The 27,433-nt window shown below is 42.9% G+C and overlaps 1 protein-coding gene across 1 annotated transcript in view; it reads right to left on the reverse strand.

The window, feature by feature from the left end:
* FLT1 (fms related receptor tyrosine kinase 1) overlaps positions 1-27,433 on the reverse strand; it is a gene marked incomplete at both ends in the record, with an annotated part of 100,956 nt that overhangs the window by 14,472 nt on the left and 59,051 nt on the right. Inside the window, 7 exons of the mRNA XM_079548440.1 lie at positions 1,786-1,890; positions 6,613-6,751; positions 9,725-9,831; positions 14,103-14,234; positions 16,038-16,184; positions 21,052-21,339; positions 26,682-26,790. Of these exons, the coding sequence (XP_079404566.1) occupies positions 1,786-1,890; positions 6,613-6,751; positions 9,725-9,831; positions 14,103-14,234; positions 16,038-16,184; positions 21,052-21,339; positions 26,682-26,790 (1,027 nt within the window). The remainder of the gene's footprint in view (positions 1-1,785; positions 1,891-6,612; positions 6,752-9,724; positions 9,832-14,102; positions 14,235-16,037; positions 16,185-21,051; positions 21,340-26,681; positions 26,791-27,433) is intronic.

A 27,433-nucleotide genomic window follows, 5' to 3' on the forward strand; every position in this document is an offset into this window, starting at 1 on the left:
CTTGAGTGATGCCGAGAGTGAGAACTGTCCGGTGAAAAAACCCCGAGTCAGGCCTTAAGGGGCTTGGTTTCAACATCATTTTGGAAGCAGATTTTCTTGGTGACCCCCCACAAAACTCATCATCTAATCAGTAACTCACTGTTCATCTATCCCACCTCATGGGAATTCTGCATGTACAAAGCTCATGAATGCCTCTGTAGTTCCTGGATAATCAGGTGAGGACACAGGGCACGAGACAGATCTTCCCTATCTTCAGTTAGGGAAAAGTGCCCAAAAGTGAAGAGGCCTGAGGAGGACGCCGTCACCGTGGGCTCTATTCACAAGCAACAGAACTAAATAAGTGCCCAGAACAGCAAACTGAGGGATCTGCCTGAGGATAGGATGAACTGTTCTCATCAATGACAACAAAGGGAGTTTGAGCGACAAACTCAGAAACAAGAGCCTACTCTGCATGTGCATTTGTGAATCCCACCATGAAGGATTCTTGCAGCTGCCAACTGCTCCCACCTGTTCTAGGAGTACCTGCTATTTTGATGGTGCTGGCTGGCACAAAAAGCCCGTAGATGTGCATAAAGAAATGCTGAATGTGGCAAACCACTGCTGGATATTCAGTGAACTTATCTGTCTGTGTGTTGGCAAAACACCTGTTACCCAGGGCCAGGCAGTGACCCAGATGGCAGGCCTGCACTGAAATCAGTGACATGGACAGGTACTGGCCCTCTACTGCAGAAGTTATGCACAGGGACCAAAGTTTTAGTTTCCTCCCATTTCCCAGAGATGCTTACTGGAAGATAGTTGCTCCTTGGTGTTGCCAACAAGGCTTTTCTGTGCTTTTTGAACTAGAGAGAGGAGGGAGGTTTGCAACCTTGTCAGCTAAAAATTTCCCCCTTGGGGACAATCCTGGAGTTAGGAGCAGCAGGTGCCACTTGCACAGGTTCCCCAGTGCCCTCTTCAAATTGGTTAGAGTCTTCATCCTTCCTGCTCCAGTGATAAAGATGGCATAGAATGACTGGGAGATGATTTCACCTTGGGATGAGCACTGGTGTATGGAAATCTCATCACCCAGCCTGGGCATCAGCATCCTATCACCATGTAATGAGGATGCAGGTGGCTCAGGGAGGACACACCTGCACACCTGTTTAAATTGCTCAATCTGTTTAGCTTAATAGAAGGGCCTTCATGTAGAAAAACTGCTGGGCCCATCCTAATAGAAAATGTTAGAACGAGAAGCTAAAGCCAGACAGATGCAAATGAGGTACAAGGCAGTTGTTTTTAACAAGAGGATTAATCATCAGAACTAATGACCAAGGATAATGTGGAAGCTTCCACCCAAGTGTCTTCACATCAAGGTGGATGCCTTATGGCTCAGCTAAATTCCATGTACTGTGCTCAGTGCAGGGTCAATGCAGCATAATGGCTCAACACAAGATACACAGTAGTTCCCCACTCTGATTCCACAAAAGTCACTTTATTCTTTCTTTGAAGTAGTGGAACAAGATTTTAGAAAAATCAGACAATTGGGTTCTTGATGCATCTGAAACTTTCTCCTGTTCCACGTGACAATTTATCTTTTCTACTGTGGACATCATTATTTCAGAGTTCTGCTACTTGGATGGAAAATCCTGGTGGCCTTGAAACTGAATGTGCACATTTTGGATGTTTCAGACAGTAAGGGGCAGAGGGTAGCATCACACAATCTTGCTTTCAACAGAATCAGACTAAAAGTGAAATATGATATGATAAAGAGAGATAATTTTTTTCCAGCCCAGCTTGGCAGCGAGATACCTTTCAGCATTTTTACAGCAACAATTCTGCATGTTGGTGATTTCTTAATTCCAAAAGCAGATGCTTGTACCACCTTCCCGAAGGCCCCATGTCCAAGCGACTTTCCTGAAAAGAAAACAGATTGGAGAGAGACATTCTTGTAAAGAAGAAACTTTGTCAGCTAAAGGATTGATAAATAAGGAAGGAATTGGGAAAAAAAAAAAAAAAAAGTTCCTTACAATGAGTCCTGCATGTATATTCCTAACATAACATGGAGTTGTTTTGGTATTGTTTGGTGGTTTGGGTGGTTTTTTTTTTTTGTTGTTTTCAGTGGTTTTTGTTTGTTCAACATAATTAGACAAATCAGAAGACACAGAGTCACTGTAGGGAACAAGCAAAATGACTGAACATGATGCTAGGTGAATACAACCATTCCATGGATGAACACTGTCTTCTGACCCTACTGTTTCAGTCTAGCTCTGCCCAATTGTTGCCCCCATTCTTGAGCATATCTGTGCAGGATGCTCTCCCCTAGTAAAACCTCATAGCTGGAGATAAATGGTGGGTGCTGAGAAGCTTTTCAAATTAGACATTTCCATTTGCAAAATAAGATATGGAGGGGTTCAGTGAGATTCAGTGGGAAGGGACCAGAAGTGACAATTATTCATAGAATCACAGAACAATAGAATCACAGAAATGCAGAATCATAGAATGGCTTGGGTTGGAAGGGACCTTAAAGTTCATCTGGTTAAACTCCCTGCTTTGGGCTCAGGCTGCCCAGGGCCCATCCAGCCTGGCCTTGAGCACCTCCAGGGGGCACCCACAGCTTCCATGGGCAGCTGTGCCAGTGCCTCACTGCACTCTGAGTGAAGGATTTTCTCCTAACAATAACATAAGTCTCTTCTCTTCTAGTTTAAAGCCACTGCCCCTTGTCCTACCACTTTTAGACAGTGTTAGGTTGTTTCATGGTGGGTAGGATTCTTCTAGAACAGCCATTTGTGGCATGGTATCACTGTTGTGCTGAGCAGACCTTAGGAGAATAATCCAGGGGCCCTTGAAAGAAATCTGTAAACATAAATGAAATTCTCCAGCAGTAATATCTGATGGTCCTTTTCTTTCACATCCAAACACACTCCTGATCTCACGATCTTCACAGCCCCATTTGTGACTGCTGTATGGGGCAGGCAGCACTGACTTTGATACCATGCTCACACAGCCAGTTCTGATCAGTGAGATCTTGTCAGTCAATTCATTAGTAAAGAATGTTACAGCCAGGCAATTCACTTAGACTGCATTTATGCTTCACCTTCATCAGAATCCAGGTACCGACATGTCTAGCCAGTGTGTAACAGCAGGCTTTGACGAGCAGAAGAAAGGAGCAGAAAATGAAGTCCAGCATTCCACAAAAAAAAAAAACAAAACAACAAAAACCCACAAAGGAAAAGCTGTGACTCTGAGGCCACATTTATTTCTCAGCTGTGCACCTGTGACACAGCCATTTTCACAGGCAATCTCTTTTCTCTGTGATGGACATCTGAAGCAGAAGAGATGAATCACTTCAAAGGGGGCTGCTGAGTGGCTTTGACTTGGATGTCTACCTTGTGAGACTCCATAGCTGTGAGAAATCAAACCCATCCAGACACTCACAAGAAGAGAAAAAGAATTGCCTCTAGTTCTAAGATAACTAGATACTACCTTTTTCATGTGCAGCATTTCTAAGCTGCAATTCTCAGCAAACAGAAGGCGAACAGCAATGTTACTAAAGCAATGGAAAGATGAAGTGGAATACTCAAAGCCAAAAAACCTCTAACATTTATTTCCCCTTCAATGTGCAAAAGTGTTGCTTTTTTTACAGTAAATACAAGCCATGAAGAACTTCATCTACATGGCTGAAAATCACCCTCAGAGTGAGCCTTGGTGTGTGAAAGGCACTGAGTTTCATATACAAATACAAGTGGAGCAGCACGTGTTTGAAAATCTGTGGTCAACTTCTGTTCCAGCTACTGCAGACAGTTCATTCAGCACAAAGACCAGGGAAGAAATGTTAAGACAAAGTCTGTTTTCTTGGGAATTGATGTTCATCTTTAATGTACTGACTGCTCATGGGTTGTACCAGGTGAGGTTGCAGATTGAGGTGATGTAAAACCCGCTGTAGCTTCATTTAATCCATAACTTCAACAGTTTCCATTGCTGTTAACACTTCCCACATCAAGATAACCCATGCAGTCACTACTTGGAAAACACACAGGTTGGCTTATAACACTCTGCAGAGCTGCCAACATTTTATGAAGGAGAATGACCACTGGAAACACCACATCCTTCTCTAAACAGCATTTATGATTTAATGGGGAATGGTTATAACACTTAATGTATTGCTCTTTGTTACTCTGCTATTGTTTTATATCATGCTAAATCTTAGCACAGAATAGGCCTTCTGTGACTATCCACTGCATAGCTCAAACCTGTGGTTGATTATGTACACTGCATAAAGGATAAATGTAACACTAACAGATTGTCCTTGCAAAAGCCCCTTCTGCTGTCACACAGTAATTATGAAACTGTTAAACAGAGCAATTAAACAGGAGAATATGAAGATGGCCACCTGAGAGGCCAACTTTTCCCAGCCCTCCAGCAGCTTCCATGGCCAGGTTCAGTGTGTGCTATGACCGTTGCAGCATTTGCATACAGACCAAGGAAGCTCAGTGCTCTCCTTACATTTTCTCCAGCTGACTTCAGTTTCTTGGTGGAACTGAGAATCCACTGAAGTGAACAGGCCTTTCAGTCAAAGAATTTAGGATCAGCAGGTTTCTATTTCCATACAACCTTGATAAGGTTCTTCAAAAGATGTGTGGATATCAAAGTGTATGAGTAGCTGGACCAGAAGAATCAGCAAAAGGCACTTGCAAGTTCCATGCTCCATGGATGAGTGCAGAGGCTCAAAGATGTGCTCATTGCTCAGGTCCTTGGCTGTGGTTTGAGTCATCTGGGCTTCACTGTTGGTGGCTCCCTATTCTCCGTTGTGTGAATATGAGGGCTTGGCACACAGAGGATGGGAGCAGTGTGCCCGGCACAGCAGCTGAGTTTGGGGACATGGTGGGAACAGGGCTCAGGGAGCCATGTGCCTAACTTCATGCAGAGTGGGGCAGAGTCTGACCTCTGGTAGATCAGGAGCGTCGAGCCCAAGATCAGCATTTATGCTGATGCAGCACTGTACCGACTACATTGAAAGTGATTTATAACACCAGCACTCTTCTGGGTAATGAAAAGATGACATTTAGATCTCAGCCAGCCCAATCTACATGGAATGTTAATTATATTGATTTCCGTGGTGCCCATATGGTATTTTCTCTAACATATGTTGCTGTGCATGAAGGGGGAGTCCTGTCACACAAGTACTGCATCACACCTGTGGGCTGTGTGTATGTGTTGGAGGAACACAAAGCAAAGGAGACATGGGCTAAAAGCAGAGACTTGCTGCAACAAACACATACCTTTGAGGATAAGTAGGTGGAAAGAGAAAAACATGCATCTGATGCTGAAGGAGTTGCATTTCTAAGTAAAAATGTTTATAAAAAAACACAGAGGCATATTTTGCTCATGAGATGCTGATCCTTGGAGACTGCCAAGGTATTCAAAGGCTGAGCCAGCTGCCATGTAAGCAGGGCTTGCACTGAGATAATCTCGCATGCTGTGCATACCCGGCTTCACCAAATCTGGTTCTCATTCATTGTCAGCATTCTTTATTTGTTTACACCAGTTCTTCCACTTCTAGCTCGTTCCCTGGCCATCATTCCTCACCTCCAGACTCCAAACACCAGCCCTGCAAGATGTGGGTTTTTCTCGGTGTTTACATTCCATTTCTGCTTGATTCTTTCCATGGGATTTACACACAAATAAAGCATCATATAAAGCAGAGATCATGCTGTCCGGACATCAAGATCTTGGTCCATCATTGCAAGAAAACTATTGGAAGACTGAAGGCACTCCAACGCAAGGTTATGTTTCAGCATTCCCAGAATTGTGTACAACAATAATAAATGACTTATCCACATCTGGTCACCTTGTGCCTTCTATCAGGCGAATTAAGCATGGTGCTAATTGTACTCATGTTTTAATTATCCATAGTCCCCTATCCCCAGGGGGCAAGAAGAGTCTGTCATGGCTTTTAGCTGAATGCAGAGGTTTACTAGCCCCAGTGTAGGACCCATCTGATGCATGCCTGAAGGAACAAACAGCACTATAGCAACAGGCTGAGTTTACAGCTGATTTTTTTTTAAAGTATTGACCCTCTTGCTAAAGTCCCTGTGGTTTTTGGAGGGACTTCTCAGCTCTGCAGTCTGGTCCCAACCCTCCTACCTCACAGCCAGCTCCAGCCAGCAAGGACATCATGCTCCTGAGCCTGTGCCTCACATTGGGGCAGGTGAGCTGCAGGTTCAGGGTTTGTGAGGGTATTTATTTGTGTGTGGATTGGTATGTCACATTCCTGCACTTTATGGTGCACTGACAAGAATGTCTATAAATCTGCGGCACAGAGGGAAAACGGAGACGATGGGCTGGAGAGAGGAGAAAAGGAAGCAGCTGGGAGGGGAAGGCTAGAAGGGCTAATTTCTGCATAGTCATTTTCCAGTTCAGCGTGTAAGCAGGGAAGAAATTTACAGTAAGCCTCAAAATATAGAGACAAGGAAAGTCAAACAGGCACAGCCCGCTGTGATTCAGCCACAGGGGATGGGGTGCTCTGCAGGGAGCCTGTAGGACATGGTGCTGCATGTCCAAACCACATCCAGCACCCGTGGTCACATGCATAGCTCACCCAGCAGCCACAACCGATGTGCAGAATGCCAACATTACCTAGCTTCAGTCGTTCCCGTGCAATCTCCCACTTGCTGGCATCGTAAGGCAGACGTTCACATTGCTCATCTAAGGGCACTTCGTCCGGATCCATGATGATCGACAGGTAATGATTCATCTTTGTTTCAGAAAAATAAGGCTACAAAACAAGAATATTCCAATATGAGAAACAGGAGAACAGCACCCGTTGGCAGCTCCCTCTTTGGATCAGGGGCTCCCGGTTAATTCTGTCTGTGGGGTGGCACTGAACCCAATAGAGGGTTCAGTTATGCTACCTTTGGTTTATTTCAAAATTGCAAGCCTTTTTTTTTTTACATAAAAGAAACTCCTTCCTCTCTCTTTCCTCTATGTGATCCATCAGTTTCTTGAAATCAATGTGGGTCTGTATTAACATATGGTGTTACGACACAGACCCTCTGCATAATCAGAACTATTTTCTTCACATGACTAAACGTTGTTGTTAAAAATAACTTTTCTTCACGATTGTGCAAAGTGGCCATATGCAACAGATGGAGTTCAACTGCCTGTATTTATTGTTTCCATATGCCCAGCAAAGATAGGTCATATGTGGTTACAAGTTGTGCAAGAATGGTTGCCAGGAAACTGATGTTATACATTTCTGAATCTGTTTACAAATTTTTAGAATTTTTTCATTTCTTTGGTGCCATTTCTAACAAGTTCACTGAAATAATGGGATTTGGAGGTACTCATCATTACCTGCATTCAAACACATTGTTGGCAATGAATTTTCCAGGAGCTCAGTTTCTACTGAACAAATGGATCACCCACTTCACAAGAGAAATGTTAAGGAAAGTTGAACCTAATCTCAAAGTTTTCTGCAGTCCATTGATTTCCACTTTGAAAAATATTTTCCTTTAAAAAGCACTGAGATTGGCACTCTAACCCACTGGACTTTTCTCGACACACAAAGTGCTGATATTTCTAGAGAAAAAGTCTGTTTGCTTTAATTTCCTGTCTATAGGTTGGAATTTATGGAAAATCTGTTGACTGAGGCCACTGACATTCCTTTCCCAAAGCACATGGAAATGGCACAGAGATACATGTGCAAACACACACACACACATATATATGTACACTTCTTTATTGCTCTTCTCACTGTCCTCTGTGGCTTTCAACTTTCCTCCTCTATAGCTCGGGAGTACATTCCTAATAGTTGCATTTCCAGGCATCTGTTGGATACTGCTGGCTTTGTCTGCTTTGGTTGCAAATGTAACTAGATTAAAATGACAGTAGCTAACAGCTCCTGTTGCACTTGCCTTTCATCATCTCACAGCTAGTCCCAAGGAGGATTACAGTGGAGTTTGGACAAAAGTCAGGTGGCACAAAGCCTGGCTCCCAACCCTCCACTGTCCCTGGGTGGGTCCTGCATAAGTGGGATATAGATGGAAAAAGAAGTACATGAAGTTTTCCAAAAAACCAGCATCTGTTGGTAGGAATGTGTGTGTCTGACTGCTACTGGTCTCTTTAGAAGAGCTTTTGGGTGGACTCATGCCCAAAGAGCAAAAGGAGAGTGGGAAGGTGCAGAGAGCTTCATAGAATCATAGAACTGCATAGGTTGGAAGGGATCTTAAAGATCATCTGGTTCCAACAAACTTCCAGGTTTCTTTGTTCAGACACAAAGAATACCAAATCTTTGGCACAACTGGAGCTTTGCAACTACATTTGTAATGGTGAAGAAGTGTTAAATATATCATTTGTAACAGACAGGCTTTCAGAAAATTCTCTGTTTCTGAAGGAGCACAAAAGATTTTTTTCTACTGTGAACACATCATTCGTATACAAAATTTAATTTTAAGCTAATTCCAGACATAAATCATTGAAAGAATTTGTAATAGGAACACAGAGAAGACCGTAAACATTGACTAACATCTGTTGGAAAGACTTGTCTGGAAAGAAGACTTCACTTGTCATCTAGTTTAAATCCCTTGCTCTGTAGCAAGAACAATTATTCTTGTTAACAATCTAACAAGTGAAAAAAACCCAATAACAAAAAATTCCACATCTCTTGGCTAATTTGAAAACTTACATTTCTCCAAGGGCTGACCCCATAGCCTTGCAGTCCTCTTACTAACTATTTTATGATTTCTGGTGAGCAGACAGAACAAGTCCCACTTTTTCAGTTTCTCTACATCTGCAAAGTTTCTCCACAGCTTTAGTCTCTGTTTTTCTCACCCCACATAAAATTTCCCATATATTTCTTCTTACAAAAGCTTGCAGCAGCAGGAAGGCAGAAGCATGGCTGCCGCCATACAGAGTGGGTCCCGTGCTCTCAACTGTCAATAAGAGCTCTTGGTGGGAAACGTAAATCATGGGCTAGATGAGATAACATGGTTTTACCTTCCATGGGGAGCTCACACTGGAGCACACTCAGTGGCAGGGCTGAGGATGCTCACTGCCCCCCCAGCTGGGCAATGGAGGGCAGATGGAGATCGGTGTATTGGGAGTGTGGGAGAGGGGCTCATCCTGGTCTTCTATCCCACACTGGCCCACTACTTCTGCACACATCTGTACCCACAAATTGCTCCAAGAGCTTTCTGCACCACAAAGGATTGGATTTTCTGCATTAAGCTATCAGTGCACGATGTGCACGATTGCACCAGGCAGTGAGGATGGGGGCTATCAGCAGAAAGGAGCACTAAGCCACCTCTTGGATATGGAGGAAGGGCAGACAGCATCACCATGCTGATACAGAAGCATCTGTGCCAGAGACTGAGCTGCTAAAATGACTTCAGTGAAACATTGCTTTGCAAGTGATATAATTGTACCAGACACTATGCGCTAACCAGACCCCACCAGGCTCTGTGAAGATCTGTCATCCTTACAAGCTCCAGTCTTCAAAGACACTGAGATGCCAAACTCCCTTGGCCCAAAGGCAATGGGGATGCCTTTGGCAGGAGTCAGGCTCCCTGACGATGCCAAGCCCTGGCTTTGCAGCTCGCACTCAGTCCTGTGAGTCATGGTTCCGCTGCTGACTGCACAGGGAATGATGGAGAGCAGTGAGTGAATCCCATTTTTTGTGTTCCTAGCAATGCTGGTAGCCTAACAGGAAGGGGAGACAGGCAGAGCTGGGAGCATCCATCGCCACACTTACCCTCTTCAGCTTGCGTATGAAGAGGGTCAGCAGGAGCCAGAAAAGTGTTGCAGCCACACAGGTACAGGTCAGGGTTATCAGCTCCAGGTTCGATCTCTCCACTGTGCCTGGGAAAATCAAGCAGAAAGCATTTTAGAAAAAGACCTACAAAGCCAGGGACAGTGTGTGTTTTTCTGTCATTAAAATAAAATACCAGGAAGGGCCCACTCATGTTCAATGGGGCATTATCTCTTTTTGGACTGGAGAAAAAAAATGGTCTCCTCTGCAAAGCCATTGTGCTGAACGCAGCAAAAGTCACTAGATCCAGCAGCGAGTTTTGGGTAGAAGCCAGCCCTTCCTTGGAGAGCAGGAGGTGAAGCGGACAGGTGAGTACGTCACCACCCACGTGGTCATTTCCTTTTGAGGTGAAAATTCGGCTTTTAGCCAATTTTTCTCTGTGTGAGAATGTGTATGGATCTGCTCCAACCCCCCTGGGCACGTCCCTCATGCTGCTTGCTGAGCTCTGCAGCCCGGTCCTGGCCCAAAGCCCTGCTGAGGTGCCTGGCGGGTGATGTTGAGCCCATGACCTTCACATGTTTGGAGGCATCAGGTCTGGCAGCAGATTGTAGAGTCATAGAATCATAAAGGTTGGAAAAGACCTCTAAGATCATCTAGTCCAACTGCCAACCCATCCCCAACATGCCCACTAACTGCATCCCTCAGTGTCACATCTAAATGTTTCTTGAACGCCTCCAGGGAAGATGACTCCGCCACCACTCTGGGCAGCCTGTGCCAATGCCTCACCACTCTTTTTGAGAAGAGATTTTTCCTAATATCCCACCTGATGCTGGGATCTCATCTCATGCTGAGCATGGCACAGGCATCTGGAACCCCATGGAGTGTATTAGAAAGAAGCCTGGGGGCAGGGCTTCCTCATACCCAGGGCTAACCAGGAGTCCCCAGGTGAACGTGGGACCTGTTCTGCCCCCAGCAATGCTGGCAGAGCCCTGTTGGGAGTGGGGAGGGCTCTCTAATTCCCAGAACAAATCGAACACGGGGAAGGGAAATAAAAATGACAACAGCAGGAAAGAGAACAGCAGGAGAATACGAACATTAGGAATTTGAAGAGTATTAGAGTTGACTGACAGATCTTAATATATATATATATAAATAAATAAAATTCACTTCAGACAGCTACTCAGGGACTCACAAAACAGTTTCAGAGCAATCTGTTGCCATGCTTCCCCCACTGTATTTTCCTTCTGATTGGTAGCAAATGCAAAAAGAACTTCTGCTCTGCCTCTCGTTCTGATATAGCTTGTGGTATATAGGAAGCGCAGTAACTCTGCACAGGATTCACAGCAGTGCTGCCAGCTGTACCTGCAAACGCAGCTGCACCAATGTCACTGCTCCACCAAAAGTGCCCCATTCCTACACTGATGGGAACTACCCCGCTTAATTCACATGGTCCTGGGATCACAGCAGTGCAGCACTGGGCAGGGTGCTTGGGGACACCAAAGGATTCCCGTCCTTGGAGGTTTTTACCATATGACCAAAGGCACCTCTGACTAGAGGCGGTGTTGGCGCTGACTGTAGTTTGAGATGGAGACTGGATCCCTTCCAGCCCGTTCTGGTGATTCTCTGAGGTTGCAGGCACAGAAGTATCCCTCAGCGGTCTCCTTTTCGTATATGGTCACCATATAACCCAGGCTGGACCATGCTCAGTGACCAAGGGAGTCTCAGATATGCTTCATAGAAAGATACCTGATGACTTCAGAGTTAGTGTGGCCCAAAAAGTACAGCTTTCTAAGGTACAAATTCAGAAAGGTGGATAGCTACAGAAGCAGATAGCTACAAGAAAAGCAAACACCCTTTCCATTGTGTCAGAACTGTTCAGTGAATTCTTCACAAATGTGATGCTTTCCTCTCTCATCAGCAGGGATGACATTAAGTTGTAGAGCATCACCTCTAATAAAGGGCACTTTGCTGTACTCTTTTGATTGTTACAGCTCTGGGCTTAAGTGAGTGTGATGCTTCTTCTCTCGTTGCCCTTCTGCCACCAGCTCTGTCACCAGATTCCTTCAGGGGTGGTGTGCTGAAGTCCTCAGGAGAAGAAAGGATGTGGCCTTAATGGCAACACAGACCAGTGCAGCAGAGCTGTCTCAGACAGCTTGTGTCCCTATTGTGTCCAGCAGACTGTGCCACCAGGTTGGAGAGACATGCCCCTTTCTGATGGTTGCTCAGGCAGCCATTTGCTGTCCTTGTTCTGTCTTTTCACATTCACTGTCTCTTCAGTTCCTCAGCCAAGAGCAAATGGACAGCTTGCTCTGACATATTCACAAACATGGCCCCACTCCTCTCAGACAGCCCTACGAGCACAGCTTCCAAACCAAACAACGGCTGAGATTATTTAAAGACAGCCCTTGGATTCCACCATCCATTCATCCATCTCTGGTACAAAAATAACACATTGTTTTATCTGTGAGCATAAGAATGTTTTTTCAGAGGAAATAAAAAGAGCAGACTATTTCCTTCCTGACACATTTGCAAACTCCTCTCCCAACTGTTAAACACAGACACCAATACAAGGCGTTGCTCTGCTGCTTTGATCTGCAGCACTGCGACCCGAGAGCCGGTGGGACAGGGGGAAGTGCTGACACTGGTGGTGATGGCACGGTGTGCACCCTGGGAAAGGCAATGAAGGGGCAAAGCCTGGAGAGGGACCCCCATTAAAGCCTCAATCCCATTGCTGCAGGCTCAGGAGTGGGCTGGGAGGCAGCCCTTCCCCATGAGAATGTCAGGGACTCCACTTTGGATAAAACTGATGCATTTGGAATGAGTGAAAACACCTCCAGTGACATCCTGTCATGCGATCAGAAGAGAGAGCGTGGGAACACATTTTTCCTCATTATAGTAGATAAGAAAAACTCCCTATGCCTGTCTCATTCAGTCTCAAAGCTATATATTTTAATATGCTAGACTTCATTTCTTGCTTATTTAAGAGCTCCCATTGGAGTCAAGCAAGCACATTGCCAGTGATCCCTACAGGGCAAGTAACTAGAGAAGAGATCCTCCTGGCTGCGGTCTTCCTTCTACTCTGGTTCATGTAGAAGGAGATATGACTTCCTAGAAGCCTTCTGACGGAATGAGTGTGGTTGTAATAAATAGCTGAGATACAGTGGTACAGTAATCAATACCACAACGTACTACATTGTCCAAAACTATCAACTAGCAGGAGGCATCAGACAGCAACCGCTGAGGGACAGGTCATTATGTTAGTGATTACAATGGCTATTAAATCCTTGGCATCATTCAGAAGGAGATGAGTGGTTTTATGTCCTTGATTACATCTGTTAGGTCAGCCCACATGTATATATGTCTATCCTGACCTTTTAAAGTAACTTTATTGTATTATCAATGATGCCCATTAACTGAGACTACTAAAACATTCACAGCAGAAAATCCATACTGATTTACTAGCTGTAATTGTCTTTTGCTGTAGGGTACTATTGAAATACTCAGTGGTATTCAGATACATTTAGTAATTTTATGAGAACAACCACAAAGATATAATCCCTGCCTAAGAGACTGGATGGTAGCCAAAGTGTCTTTTATAAGGAGATACTAAATGAATTTAGATCTATTTACTTAACACATGCAATCAGTAAGTCAAGTTATGCCAATTTCGCACATGACAGTGACATAAATGGAGAACATGAGCTTATTTCCACTACCTCATAATAGATGAACCAAAAGGATATTCAATAAAACTGAATAGTCATTGAATTAACCTTATTTGAATACAATCCACAGTTGCTTTGGTGGAAGTCACTACCACAGGCGTGGCCCAGGCTTGGCGGAAGGCAGAACAACACCGGGTGTTTAAATGAAGAGCAAAGTAACTCAGGTAACAGCTACAGAAATAAGGAGATCGTACCTACTTCTCACAGTAAGTACCTTTAAATGTGGCCTCATCTAGTGCTAGCCTGAAGTCTTCTAGTTCAGTTGCATTGAAAATAAACAAACAAATGAATATATCCCAGGCCTCTAATTTCTGTGGAATTAAACCAAAATGAGAAAATGAGGGGGTAGGAGGGTGTTCCGTATTTTGGTTTTTGTTTGTTTTGATGATGCTAAATTTACATTTGTCTTCTACCCTGACCCGATCTTTGCTGGGTTGAAGCAATTCTTCTTTTTAGGTCAGTGTAAACACACTCTGAGTTAGCATTTCCTGTTGGGCTTCCTTTCCAACCTGGTACGTTTCCCTTGTGAGGACTTCCTTCAGATTGCTGCTTTCAGAGCTTGCCGCATGCTGCTCAAGCCATTCCCCATCCCTCCCAGCCACAGTAAGAGCATCCCCCTGGATGGCTAGCTCTTCCCATGCCACACCGTGCTTTACCTTGTACTGTGACATACGCTGCGCTCTCCACAGATCCCTTCAAGTTGGTGGCTATGCACTGGTAAAGTCCTTCATCCTCCTCTTTTACTCTTTCAATAAACAGCATTCGGCTTCCAGGCCCTAAAATTATTCCTGTGAAATGAAGTATTTTGCAATGAGCTGGAGCCAGGATATAAACATAAACAGTCACTCGTGTAATAATATCTGCTTCAAGTTCTCCTCAAAGGAAATCTGAGCCACAGACTGCACAGCGCGGTGTTATCCCCAAGAAAGCCAAATATACTTGGAAGTTTTGGGAATCTTTTGGAAATCTGTTTGCAGAGCACTTGTGTGTGTGAAAAGCTCAGCCCTCAGGGAGTGATGCTGGGAGCAGCTGGTGTCACGGGTGCTGATGGCACTGTGGCCTGACTCCCAAGCAAGTTCCTCAGCATGTCACTAAGTTCTGGGAGCTGGGTGGTCTCCTTGCTTCCTGCTGCACTCACAGGAACAGGACTGTCATGCTTCCCAGACCAGCTCCATGTGTCCTCATCGGCCTTACGGGCAGCACATTCACCCCAAATCCTACTCACACATGTGACACTGAACCCCTTATCAGAAGGAGATCAGCTTCTGCAAGGAAAGATCCCATGAGGTGCACCCTACGACGCAGGAGTTACCTGAAGTTTTCAACACCTCTCTTGTTCCAGCTTCCTCAACCCAGACTCCAGCCTTGACATTATTCCAGTGAATGAGGAAGTGGCAGGCAGCAGATTTGGCATCAGGCCCGACTTACAGACATGATATAGCCAGGAAATGTGCAGTCAAGTACACACTTGTGCATTTGGCTCCATCAGGACCGAAGTCCCATTGAAATGCATTTCCACCAGCGATTCCAGGCAGCTAATTAAAGTGCTCTGACTGACCCTATACAGATGTCTTCCTGGTTCCTAACCTTATGTGTTGCTTTACGGTCAAGTTAGACACATAACATCCACTCCAGAAGATAATGTGAAAAATTCACGTTACAACCATGTGGTCACTAATTTTAGTGACTGTGTTGGAAGTCTGCACATACTTCTAGCTCACTTTGACAAATACTCAGAGTTCTTCCCACTGCCTTTGCTCATGACACAGTAATTTCCAGTAGCGTAGGCCAGAACCTCAAACACAAGCTTTGTAAAAAGTTATTTAGGACTCCACAGGTTTCGAGTTTCCACAAAACAAATCTCCTTGAACATTTTTTGCTAAGCCTGTAACATGATGTCACTCTGTGATCCTGATTTGAATGTGGATGGATTCCCATGAGAAAGGTTTTGTCTTTTCACTCATTTTTATCTGAAACTTCCAAGGAACACTTCTACAGCTGAGGTGCCATTATATAGCATGAAATGATGTTTGAAGCTGCATTTGGACACAGCAGTAAACATCTCCCAAAGCTTTCCTGCAGTAGCAGAATGCCAAGAGGAAGCTCTTCTTTTCTGCTGCATGAAACTTGGATTCCCCTGGCTGAGGCAGACACATTCCATTTTTGGGAACCCATTAGATGGGATTAGTCTGATGGTAGGGCTGTGAATCAAGAACAGACTTTGCATGCCTGACAATACTCCCCCTGGTACTTGCACAGACATCACTTCAGCTTAGTGTTCTCCCATCTAGCTGTACTCTGACACCTGACACAGCCAAGACACCTGATCCTTAGGCTCCCTCTATAGTAAGTGGAGGGAAGTAGGATTCTCTGGAGATGACTCTTAAAAGATGCTGAGATATCTACATCTGTATTTTTCCCACTGACACCATAGGGACCTTCTCAGTGGTTGACTTTTTGGAGTGAGAAGGTAGAACCTAACAGACTTCTAATGCTCGGGCAATGCTGCTTATGTCCGGGTATCAATGCCAGGGAATCTGCACACGGTTACAGGACACAATAAAAAGGCTGTACAAGGTCAGAGCTCTCACCTGATTCTTGCTGTATTTCCTCGTGGTTTTTAAACCAGGTTATCTGGGGCTCGGGGATGCCATGAACCTGGCACTCCAGCATGGCAGAGTTACTGGTGTTCACCGTCTGATCCACAAGCTGCCGCAGCAGAGCTGGTGCCTCTTGCGCTACGAGACAAAACAACACTTCTGTTTTACATTCCTGTAACTGTGGGGCTTTATTATCCTCCCTACTAGCACTTGAGTGATGTAGGACCTCTATGACAATTGTACCACGTTAACAGTCCACAGATTTTATTTACCATCCTGGTTCATTTAAGAGCACCTGGTCTGGTCCCGTTACTCACTGGGAGTAGGCTGTCATGACCGATGGATACCCAATGACATTGTTTAACAGATTTCCCCAGTTCCATTGTCAACCACACTGGTTTATCAAAACCAATACGTTTGTATGAAAGCTCATAATTTTGCAGACAGGAGAAACAAACCGTGAGACCAGGACTGTCAACTATTAGCAGGACATCCTTGTGCCAGAGCATCTCGGATGGCACTAAGCAGTACACCGCGATACCCATAAATACAATTTGTATATTTTACTTACTTTAAAGAATACAGTTATGAATCATATTCAGTAAACCTGCACAGTTTAAAACCAGAAACGATGAGAACAGAAACATTGTGTCATGCATCCCAACATCTTCACAGATTTTTCCACTTTCGTTTTTCGGCTGAGTGCTGCACAGATAAATACGCCCATGTCCTCTGGGAGCCCACAGATGCTGGAAATGCAGATCCCAGGAGCCAAAGCGAAGCACCAGTGTACCATGCAGCATAGCAACGCTGCTCTTTTTTTCACTTTCTGCCAAAATCTACCAAAATCCAGGTGAACGCAATGCAATAAAACACATCCGTGACATTTAGTGACAATGTATATGTGAAGTGCAGCTCCTGCTGGATTGTCTCCCAAGTGAATGGAAGGGCATCTCCAAACACTTCATAGACGTCACAATGAAGTCATCTCCAGGAGAAGCAAAACGACAAATCCTTCCCATCCTCATTTCAGCATTTTAGCACTCCTTCCCCTGTTTCATACAGAGCTGGAGGGCGTTCTGACAAAGGCATCTACAGCATTTATACGCTTTATAGAGGAACAGTTTTCTGTGACATTGACAACTCCCACATGATTCCTTCTGATATTTGAGTTCCTGAAAAGCAGTGATGGAGAATACAGGGAGATCCCGAGCAATCTCTTGATGCAGAGGCACAGCAGATTCCCTTGAATTTCCCCAGACTTGCAAGAACTGAATTAGAGTCTTTCCTTTCGAGGACGCTGCCTGGATTAGTAGTTACTGACATGGTAAAATGTTGTAAAATATGAAATAGATCAAAATAAAATAAAAAAGCACTCTGCTGATATTTTCATTTGAACTGCAGTAGATATCAGTACACCAAGTACAATTCTGTCTAAACTTCTGTCATTCTGTGTTTGGAAGATTGTATTTTGTACTTTATGGAAAACTGACTGTCTATCAGATGATTTCATCTTCACAGTCGCTCTGTTACCAGATGTGAATGAAAGCTCTCCAGAAAAGTAAAGCACCTACATACCACCAGCTTATACAGCGTGGCTTACACAGCACAAGCCCTGTGGCACTAAAAGCTTTTTCATGCTTTTATTGTAGGCTACCTTTGCTATGCTTTTATCTCTTGAAATTAATCCCAGCATAGTGAACCTGCAACGGCCAGTTTGTGGCTTCTCTGAGCTGCAAGTCTGTAATTTCCAAGGTTAATGCTATTATTTGTTGCCAGCATAGCAGATGATCTTCTCACTTCACGATCAGCAATGCCTATGAGAGCATCTGTTCAGCACGTTCTTCACTGAACACCTACATAAACGATAAGGTCAACAATATTTGCCTTATAGCCAAGAGGGCAGTCCTCTTTTCATTGTCACCCTCTGTGATTTTTGCACATTTCTCATTGTTTCACAACAATCTGTCTATGAAAAGGCATCTTTTGACACGCATCCACATCCACAAACTGAGAAGATCTCCACATTTTGCATTCATCAATGATAAACGATGGACACCCCAGCCCAGACATCCGAAGTGAAGGCAGATAAGATGACACAACAAAGGCAAATCACACATTCTATGAGTTATTTGTGATTATTTTAATTTTTTTTATAGCCATACACTAAGGTTGGGTTTCCATATCAAGAAAAACTGTCTTGCTTAAAACTTAATTCCAGTCACCATTCACATATTTGCAGTAATTTCTCTTCTGCAATCAGCTGATATTTCAAGGATGCGGTCAACCTGAGGATTAGGTTTGCCAACCACCTGCTTCCTCCTGCTCGTTTTTGCAGCACAGACAAGCAGAGAGAGTTCCAAATGGGAGCTGTGCAGCCCTGCTCTGCTCGCCCCGAAGCCGAGGGCCAGACTCTGCTCTCAGTTGCCCCAAGGAACTTCATTGTAGGCAGAGTTTGGTCCAGGGAGGTGACAGGAGGTCACAGAGGGGAGAAGGGGACACTGGTGTCACAGTACACGACAGACCCGGAGCAGAACGGAGGAATACATTACGATTTGTTCATTTGGGGATATATTTTCCATTCTGTACATCTTTGCCCTTTGTTATAGTTACGTTGTTTGTCCACTTCTTTTTATTAACCAGTACAAAAATATAAATACAAGCTTTAATTTTAACACTTCAAAAAAAAAAAAAAAAAAAAAAGAAATATAATTCACACCCTTCTCCCTAACTAATATATTACACAACAAAAGACAGAGAAACTCCCCAAACCTCTGAGGTTCTCCCATCATCTGAGGACATCAAGAGCAACAGTAGTTTACGTCTGGCCACCAAGAACTGCTTTCCAATGAGGTTTCCCTGTGCCTCCCAGCATGGGCAGGTCCACAGGGACCTCCCAACACCCTCACACAGTGGGGCTGTCTGAGGCTGGCAGGACATTCACTCGGCAGTGAATTGCAGTGCATCATTGCAGCTCACAGCCATTTCACAGAGGAATAGACTAAGGGGCATGTCTTTTTTTGACCTACACTCATATTGTCTGGCAACTGGCTGCTACAAAGCATCACACTCCGGCTCCCAAGGCCATGGAAAATTCAGAATGTCCTGTCATCACCGCCCACCTTGCCATCAAATGTCTTCCCACAAAACAGCCTCTTAAGAAAGGGAATTTGGTATTGTAATTCTTCTGAAGACTTGCAAATGCTCCAGAGTGCATTTGCCCATTTTTTAAGCCATCACCAACAATTTCACTTGCTTTTTAGGCATATTTAAGGGGAAAAAAAAGAGACCCAGGTCCCTTTGCAAGAAGGTATTGTTTCTGGAAGCCATCACATAATAATGAACAAAAGAGCTACTGTATACAAGCAGGCTATAGGTGACATTTCAAGATAGAAATGATTATTCTTTTCTTTACTCTGACAACTTCCAGGTTATCAATTGTTTTCTAAGCATTTTAGGCTCCATGAAACTGGCATTACGGGGAAATGCTATTGTTTACCCTTTCACACTTGACAAAAGCAATTCCCACGTGAAAGACAAGTTTAGCCGTGGGACACAGTCTTGATACCTAAAGGAGGAAATTGTCTGGTGAGTTCCCAAGCACAAGAAACTGTCGTGTTGTCAACCTCTATTTTAGAAGCACAACCACTTTGTTCCTTTGCTGTGGCTATTTTGGTCTCTATGGTCTGTTTTGTTACGGCTTATGTAAATGCTATATAAATGATCAATCATAAATGTAACCAAAAATAATAAAAGCTATGTATTGTAAAAAAATAAAGTTATCAGATCTATTAAAAATAGTAACTTCTTCCTCATACAGAATTTATAATACACAGAAACATCTCATAGCAAAATCATGAATAAGGAAAAAAAAAAAAAAAAAGGAAAATGCTCACAAGAAAGTATAAGGTTGCCCTTAATTCTCCTTCAGCAGTTTGTCTGTCTGGTTCTTAATCCCCATAATAAATCCAATTGACATCTGATACCAAAAGCAATGAATATTTTTAATGGCTTCAGCTTGGGACCTGTATTTTTAAAAATGTATTAAATCTCTTACTGTGCTGGCTGTAACACTGTGGGATATTTCTTTTAATAAAATAATTACAACATTACAAATTCCTGTATCTTCAGGCCAGAAATAACACTCACACTTTTATCGATAGCTGTTTACATTGTTGAAGAACTGACTTTAAAAATTGACCAACACAGCAACTGGAAATCTACCTGAATTTATTTGGAGAAACACAGTTCATGTCTGTCAGTTTTTAAATCGTCATTATTATAAATGATATGATAGAGCTGTGCATTATATCGACATTTTTATTTCTTCCCTGCATACTTCCTTTAGAAGATACTTTCTAAGATTAATGTACTTTAGTGTAGAAAATAATTTCAAATAAATAAGCATTAGAACTTGCTCAGCAGGTAATATTTATAAGTCCATCAAGATCAGATTAAAATAAAAAATATATAGTCCAGTCAATCGCAAACTGAGTTGTGCTCATTCTGCGCATTAATGTTAACTTATTTAATGTCCGTGGTTGACTGAAAACAGCAGTTTTTAAAGTTAATCAGTTTATTCAGCTTTGACTTTTGACGAGGCCGATACCAAAGTGGAAGAAAAGATTGATCCAAAGTTTTCCTGATCACTCAGCAGGAGACAGCAAGAGAAAAAAGAACAATATGCAAAATGTAGCGCAGGGGATCTTCCAAACCCCAGCTTCCACGTGCTTTGTCAAAGCAGAAAATACCCGTCTGAACTCAACTGGAAGCTCACGCAAAGATTTTGTCTGCTATTCCTCCTACGTCCAACCCATGGGGGAATGTGCACCACCTCAGGGCCTGAAGGGTGGCAACAGCAATAAGAAATCAAGATGATATGAGACACCTGATACTGTTTAATGAGTCCTTTAATGTTTTACATTGCTTTGTGTTGTACAATCATTCCTTGTGCTCTTATATTTGAGGATCCGAGAGTAAACAGCCTTTTTGTTGCAGTGCTCACCTCTGATTGAAACGTCTTTCTTTTGAAGCACTTCTTTCCCCGTGAATATGTTCCTTGCTCGGCAGGTATAGGTGCCCGAGTGTGCCAGGGAAACATTCTTGATGGTCAGAGTGAGGGTGATGGAGTATTCCTTGAGGGCCTTCCTTGCTTTCGTTTGATTAGTGACTGTCCTCGGTAAAATCCAAGAAATGTCTTTGTACATGAATTTGTTGGCTGAACAGGACAATACCAGATTCTCTCCTTCAATGGGAACTTTTTCCAAACTTATGTGGAATCCACTTGGTACATCTGTCAAAAATCAAGAACACTTTTTAGATTATGTTAAGTGAATGAGCCAAAATTAACATGGCGTATATCACCCCCTTTATCAGAAAGTCTTTGAACTAATGAATGTCGTTGTCTTCCTGCTGAAGTCTCTCAGCTTTCCTTTCTCATGCTAGGCTCCAGCTTTTTGACAATTTGTCTTAGAGCTACAAGACACATGGGTTGGACATCATCTGGTGTAAACTGAAGCCGTTCTTGGAAGTACTGAGTTTGTATAAATGTTATGATAAGGCAAGACAGACTGGGGCAAGGTACCAAAAGGAGAATTATTTAAAGACAGCATGCTGGGACTATGAAAAAAGGGAGAAATTCCGGTCTCAGCTGCAGCTTGTGAACTGTGTAAGAGAAGATGAATCTCTAGATGGTGAGAGAAAAATACTGCGGCTACCGTACTTATTTATGTTGTTCTCTCATTATTCACAAGTAGTAAGATAATTTATGTCAATTTCTTAAATATGCTTAAAATCTGGAGAAATCATGGAATATGTGGTTATATGCCTGAATTTCCCCCAAAATAGAGGTATTTTCTTCCATGTACATAAAACACTTTGGCCACATGGCAGAAAAGCAGAGTCATTGCCCTCTGGCCTGACGGCCAGCTGGGTGTAGGCAGTATCAAGGCAAAGATCACTGTATTCAGACTTCTTGGCATTAAATGTAGGTGAATAATAGCTCTACCTGAGTGAAACCAAGGATCACTGCACCAACCATTTCCCAAGTGTGAGTATGACTTAAAATTAAGCGCAGTTCATAGCAGACAGCTCAATTCATCCTACAGCTGAAAGAAACATCTTTGGTGAAGTCATGTGGGCAACTGCTTGTAAGATTTACATCACTTGGAGAAAGGTGCAGACCCGTGGGCATGCTGGCCACCTCCAGCACCTCTCCACTGAGCCTCACCCTTTGAGCAAGGCGAGACATGCTGCAGGCGTAAGTGAAAGTAGAGGCAGGTTCCTGAGAGAAAACATTTCCAAGTTTTTCTCCTAGAATGCAACCTCTCCTGGTTTATTTGTAGCCAATATGCTGATAAAGTCATTTCCTTCTCCTTTCAGTGAAATCGGCTTTGGCCATTTTCAATTGTTCTCTCACTGCTAATTGCTACAGCACTTGGCTGTGAAATCGCCTTGAAATTGTAAGAACGGTTTCGTCTTTCATAAGGGAGAATTATGCCTTCTTTTCTTGTCTCTTAGAGCATGAACAGCTCAACACAAGCTTTGATTCAGCTCCATGCATGCAAGTGTCACTTCAGGCCTAATGTCACAGCAGCAGAGTGAAGACTAGGTCTCCAGTGAAGAACATCTCACACACTCTTTCAGCAACTTCTTTCACTGATTGACCAATCCACCAGAAAGCTTCTCCTGACTCTCTAAATCCCCTTATTGCAAATCGAGCTACCTTGTCTCCCCCAGGATCAACAGACATGATCTGTTCACCATTGCCATTCACAGAGGCCTAGCATCACTAGCTCCCTTGATTACCTTTGTGTCTCTTTTCTGTACTAAGTACTGAGTATTAAAAATAGGAAAAATGAACTCCTGTGAATCAGGTACTGAAGATCCCTCTAGATGTCTTCCAGGGAGGTATGCATGTATGCAATCCAAGGACTATCCCAATGCAAGCAGAAATACAAAAACATCATACTGGAGTTTAAATCCTATGTGCTGAATTGTTCCTTTCATATTTCATTGGGATCCCCTTTTTACCACTCCCCATCAAACAAAACAACACAAATCTTTAAATTTAATGAACTTATAAATAAGTGATTATCATCAGCATCCTCTTTGTTACGGAAGAGCATGTGGAGCAAGATTCTAGTCCCATTTGAGTATATGTTGACTGAAAGTAGTAAGATAAACCTATTGCTGTAGAATAAAAAACATATTTAATATAAAGCATTAAAATGTAACATCCGCTTGAATACAGTTCTTCTGTGTATGGGTAAAGGCTTACAGCCCATGGAGTCATGCAGGCACCTCCACAGGGCTATGCAACCCACCATCTTTGGATGAGTCAAATTCCAGAGATTCTGCTCTATCATGGGACCTTACTACTTCAGTTAGATGAAGTGAATTCTCTGCTTGATTGAACAATCGAGTTCAGAAGCACTTAAATTCAATCAAGGTGCAAAATTTTGGTTGTGCATAAGTGTTCTGATCTATAAAACTGCTGTATCTTAATCACATAATATCTGAAATTGTTCTGATATGTATTGGGAAAAGCAGGTTACTGGTTTGGAATGCTGCTAATTTTGGGCTTTTGCAGATGCCAGTGCTCAGAAAAGAGCTAAGAAGTATCAAGCAAAACTCTAAAGATGAAATTAAAGATCCCCCGGGTCTGAGGCAAATGAACTACTTTCAACATAAAAGGATAGTATGCCAGCATAACAATATAGTTGCAACTACTTCCACGTTGTCAGGTCTGGAACATTTCCTAGATGTGTCTTCTGTGAAGAAAGACTATTTTCTGAATAAATATAAGGACAAAGGCGAATGCACAGGATTCCAAGAGAATAATTTGTTTAAAGGCTATGAGCACCCTAATATATGACACCTCTCACCAATTGTTACAGACTCAGGCTAGCTAAATAACGTGGCAGGGAATAATGTAAAACAGTTTTATTTACTTTAGTGATTTGAAGCTTCCTGTGGAAATAGCTCCCAGGTTTCCTGATGGAAGATTTTGTTTATCTTTGCCAAGCACCATCAGGAATCTCAAAATAAAATGCGCTTAGTGACATTGGGAAACCAGGGAGATAAGGCTGAGCTGTTCCTGTTTTACCCTGTATAACTGCAAACACACCCATGAGCCTGCTGCGTGCCAGCAAAACAGCCCAAAATGTAGGGAAAGGGGCAGGCTGGAGGAAAGGGGGCTACCACAGCTGAATTTGGTATAAGGTGTTGTTGCAGAGATTGTTTTAGCATCAACAAGCAGGAGAGCTCAGAAATCATCTTTCCGTATCACCTGCATGTAAGACTCACAGCTGCTTCTGTACCCCAAACACAGGTTTAGGATTAGAATCAGGTTAGTGTGCCAGCACCCCAAAAATGCCCTTCATCTGATAAAAGCCAAAGGAAAGGAAAGCTACCAAGAGCCCTGGACTTCATGCCCTGTACCCTCAAGCACAGAGTGGAAAAAATACCACCCTCACATCTTCTGGAAAGACACATGCAAGCCCAGAAATAATGAGAAATGTACATTAATTTTAAAATAAGGGCTTGTTTTTTACTTGGTCCCTTTTGCTGCACTTTCTTGCACTAAACTCCTCACATTTGTCTTCCCATAAAGGGGCTGACAGTGCAGAACTAGGCCTGCTGGGATGGTCTCTGTCTTCCCACTGCCTTCCCAGCAGTCTTGACCTGTTGGGAAGAGATCCCTCACGACCCCACAGCTGCTCCACTGGAGCTTTTCCTGTTCCTTAAGACAAGGCCTGAGCGTGATTGCCTCCAAGAAATGGGATTCTTCCTGTCTCTCTCTACTCTCTGGGATCCTTTCTGGCTTGTTCCTCAGCAGCTCCTCCTCCTATAAGGGATTGTCTTTTCTGTTTAGACACTTTCTCCACTTGCACTCAGTTTTGTGTGGCTCAGGCTGGCTTCATATGGCGCCAGCAGTCCCAACAGCATGAGATAAACTAACCCCAGGCTGTCACCCAAGACCCAAAATACTGGTTTTGAACTCATCAGAAGTAAATACTCTGTGGTGTCTTCCCATTTCTTTCACACCCAGCACTATTTGGGCTCATGATTAGAATTCCCTCGCTATGTATTTCAGTGAATTTTGGAGAAATTACTCATTTGTTTCCTTGAAGTGAAACACAAGCAGTTTGGTTTCAGCCTGACAGAGGAGAATTATGATTATACCACACAATCAACTGATGCACTATGTGCACAGAAGAATGAGTCTAACTTCATTCTTGTAAGAACAACACAGCAGCATTGTTTAAATAAGCTGCCTTCAATCAGCACAACTGAGCACCAGCAGATGAGCAGGACTTTCCATGTCTCACAGCTTATGTTGCTTAGCTCCAAGAACTCAAAGGAAAAATGCTTTTCAGCATCACCATCCTATATAAAAAGATTGCCACCAGTCAAGCTGTTAAGAGTTTCCAAGCCGAGAAGACACTTTTCATGCCAGCCAATGCCAGAGCCTTCAAAGGAAAGTCTTAATATTCTGCATGTTCTCATGCAAGCTCTGGTATCAAAGAGAAAGATTTCCTTCAGTCCCTGGTCAAGATCTGAAAATGTGAGATCTAGGAAGGGAAACTAACCCATGTAACTCATGCCACAACACTAAAATGTCTCAAACAGTCATCATAACTTTGAAAGGGAGATCTGCATATTGCAAATCAAAATTCAGCTTTATTTGGTTCCAGGGTCTTCCATGTGACATTTTGAAGACTGATAATTAAGAGCTAGAGAAGTTCGTATTCATTATCTTGCACATTCAATGCGCAACAACCTCAGTGAGTGACTCTCAGCCACTGCTGAAAGTTATGTGCAAAGTCCTCACCTGAAGCTGAAAATACAGCTCAAACAGCACTTTAATTTAGGAACAATTATGTGTCAATATGTACTATTACAGCCAAAAAACTTCAGAAACAAAGTTTTTGGTTCACAAAATGAGTGTGGGGATGTTGCCATATTTCTGAATGGATTGCATTACTTTAATGACCTACCTTGGGAACTGTCATTAGATGAAGTGCTCTATGAACTACTACCGTTTTGTAATAAAATATTACACAAATAAAATATTTCACTAGAAAACAAATCCTTCTTGATGGCATCTGCAAACATCATGGTGCTAAATCATGCAGTAGTTACTCTCTTAAAATCACAAGGCTTTTTTTCCAGTAATTCCTGATGTCAAATAATTTCAGTTTGTTTCCAAACCTGCAAATTCTTATATAGTGATAGGTCAAAAAAAGGAACCATGCTAACATGATGAGTCTTAGTATCATGACCAAGACTACTTCCAAGACTGTGTCTCAGAAGAAGGCCTACTAGGTGAAAATGCGCTGGCATTGCATGTTTGGAGTGACTGCAGAGACTAGGTGATTTAAAAGGAGGAATTACAGGTTGCTATATTTGGGAGCAATTCGTGTCATGCAAGGATACTTGTTGAAGGCATGAGTCATTTACCAAATTTGGTGCCTTTCTTACAAATTCAAACCAGCTGCTGTCACAAACCCTTCCCAGGGACACCAATAAGCATGGGATAAGTTTACAAATGCATATATTGCAACAATACTCAAACTTAGCCATTTGAAAAATCCATCACAAATATAACCATAGGACCAGAGTAGATCATACCTGTTACTAGAAAGCTGACATTTCTTTCGGCTTTTCCTACTTTGTTGGATGCCACGCAGCTGTAGATTCCAGAAGATTTGGCTTCGGCTACAACAAGAGTGCTAGCAGTCTGCAAAAAAATAGAAGATATTCAGCTTTCATTGGATCAGGAGCTTGGTTAAAGCTTCCCCTCTCATTTTCCTAAGGTGACAGTCCTATTTCAGTCTTTCTATTCATTATGTGACAGATGCCACTGAAGATATTTAACAAAGAATAAAGTTTAGAAAGAATAATAGGAAACTCTCCTTGAGAGGCAATTATATTATCAGAGCTGTCATAGCCAAAAATCTTTGAATTTCTTACAGGTTGATTTATCTCTTGCTGCTAATGTGATGATAAGCCTCAAAAGATGAAGAGTGACACAGATGGTTTGCCCAAGGAGATGACCACCCTGTAGGCCAGCCAGACTGCAAAGGGAATGGATGGGGAGTGCTTCAGGCAGTTCAGTAATGCTGGAAAAAAAGTTTAGCACTCCATGTATTTCATTTCTCTTTCGTTTTCTCTTGTAAGTGTTAGATGAGAAATGACATGGGAAAAGAGAAGTTTACTCATTCTCTTTTGGACTTTCTCCTGTTCTTGAACTTAGTGTTTCTAAAACTGAGTAATAATACATTGCATCCCTTTACATTATATTCTAGCACCATCTTAAGAGCTTGGCATACTACATATTTTCATGAATATATATTTCATGATATATATCATTTCATGATATA

This window comes from Tetrao urogallus (assembly GCF_951394365.1).
Source record: "Tetrao urogallus genome assembly, chromosome: 1".
Taxonomy (NCBI): Eukaryota; Metazoa; Chordata; class Aves; order Galliformes; family Phasianidae; genus Tetrao; species Tetrao urogallus.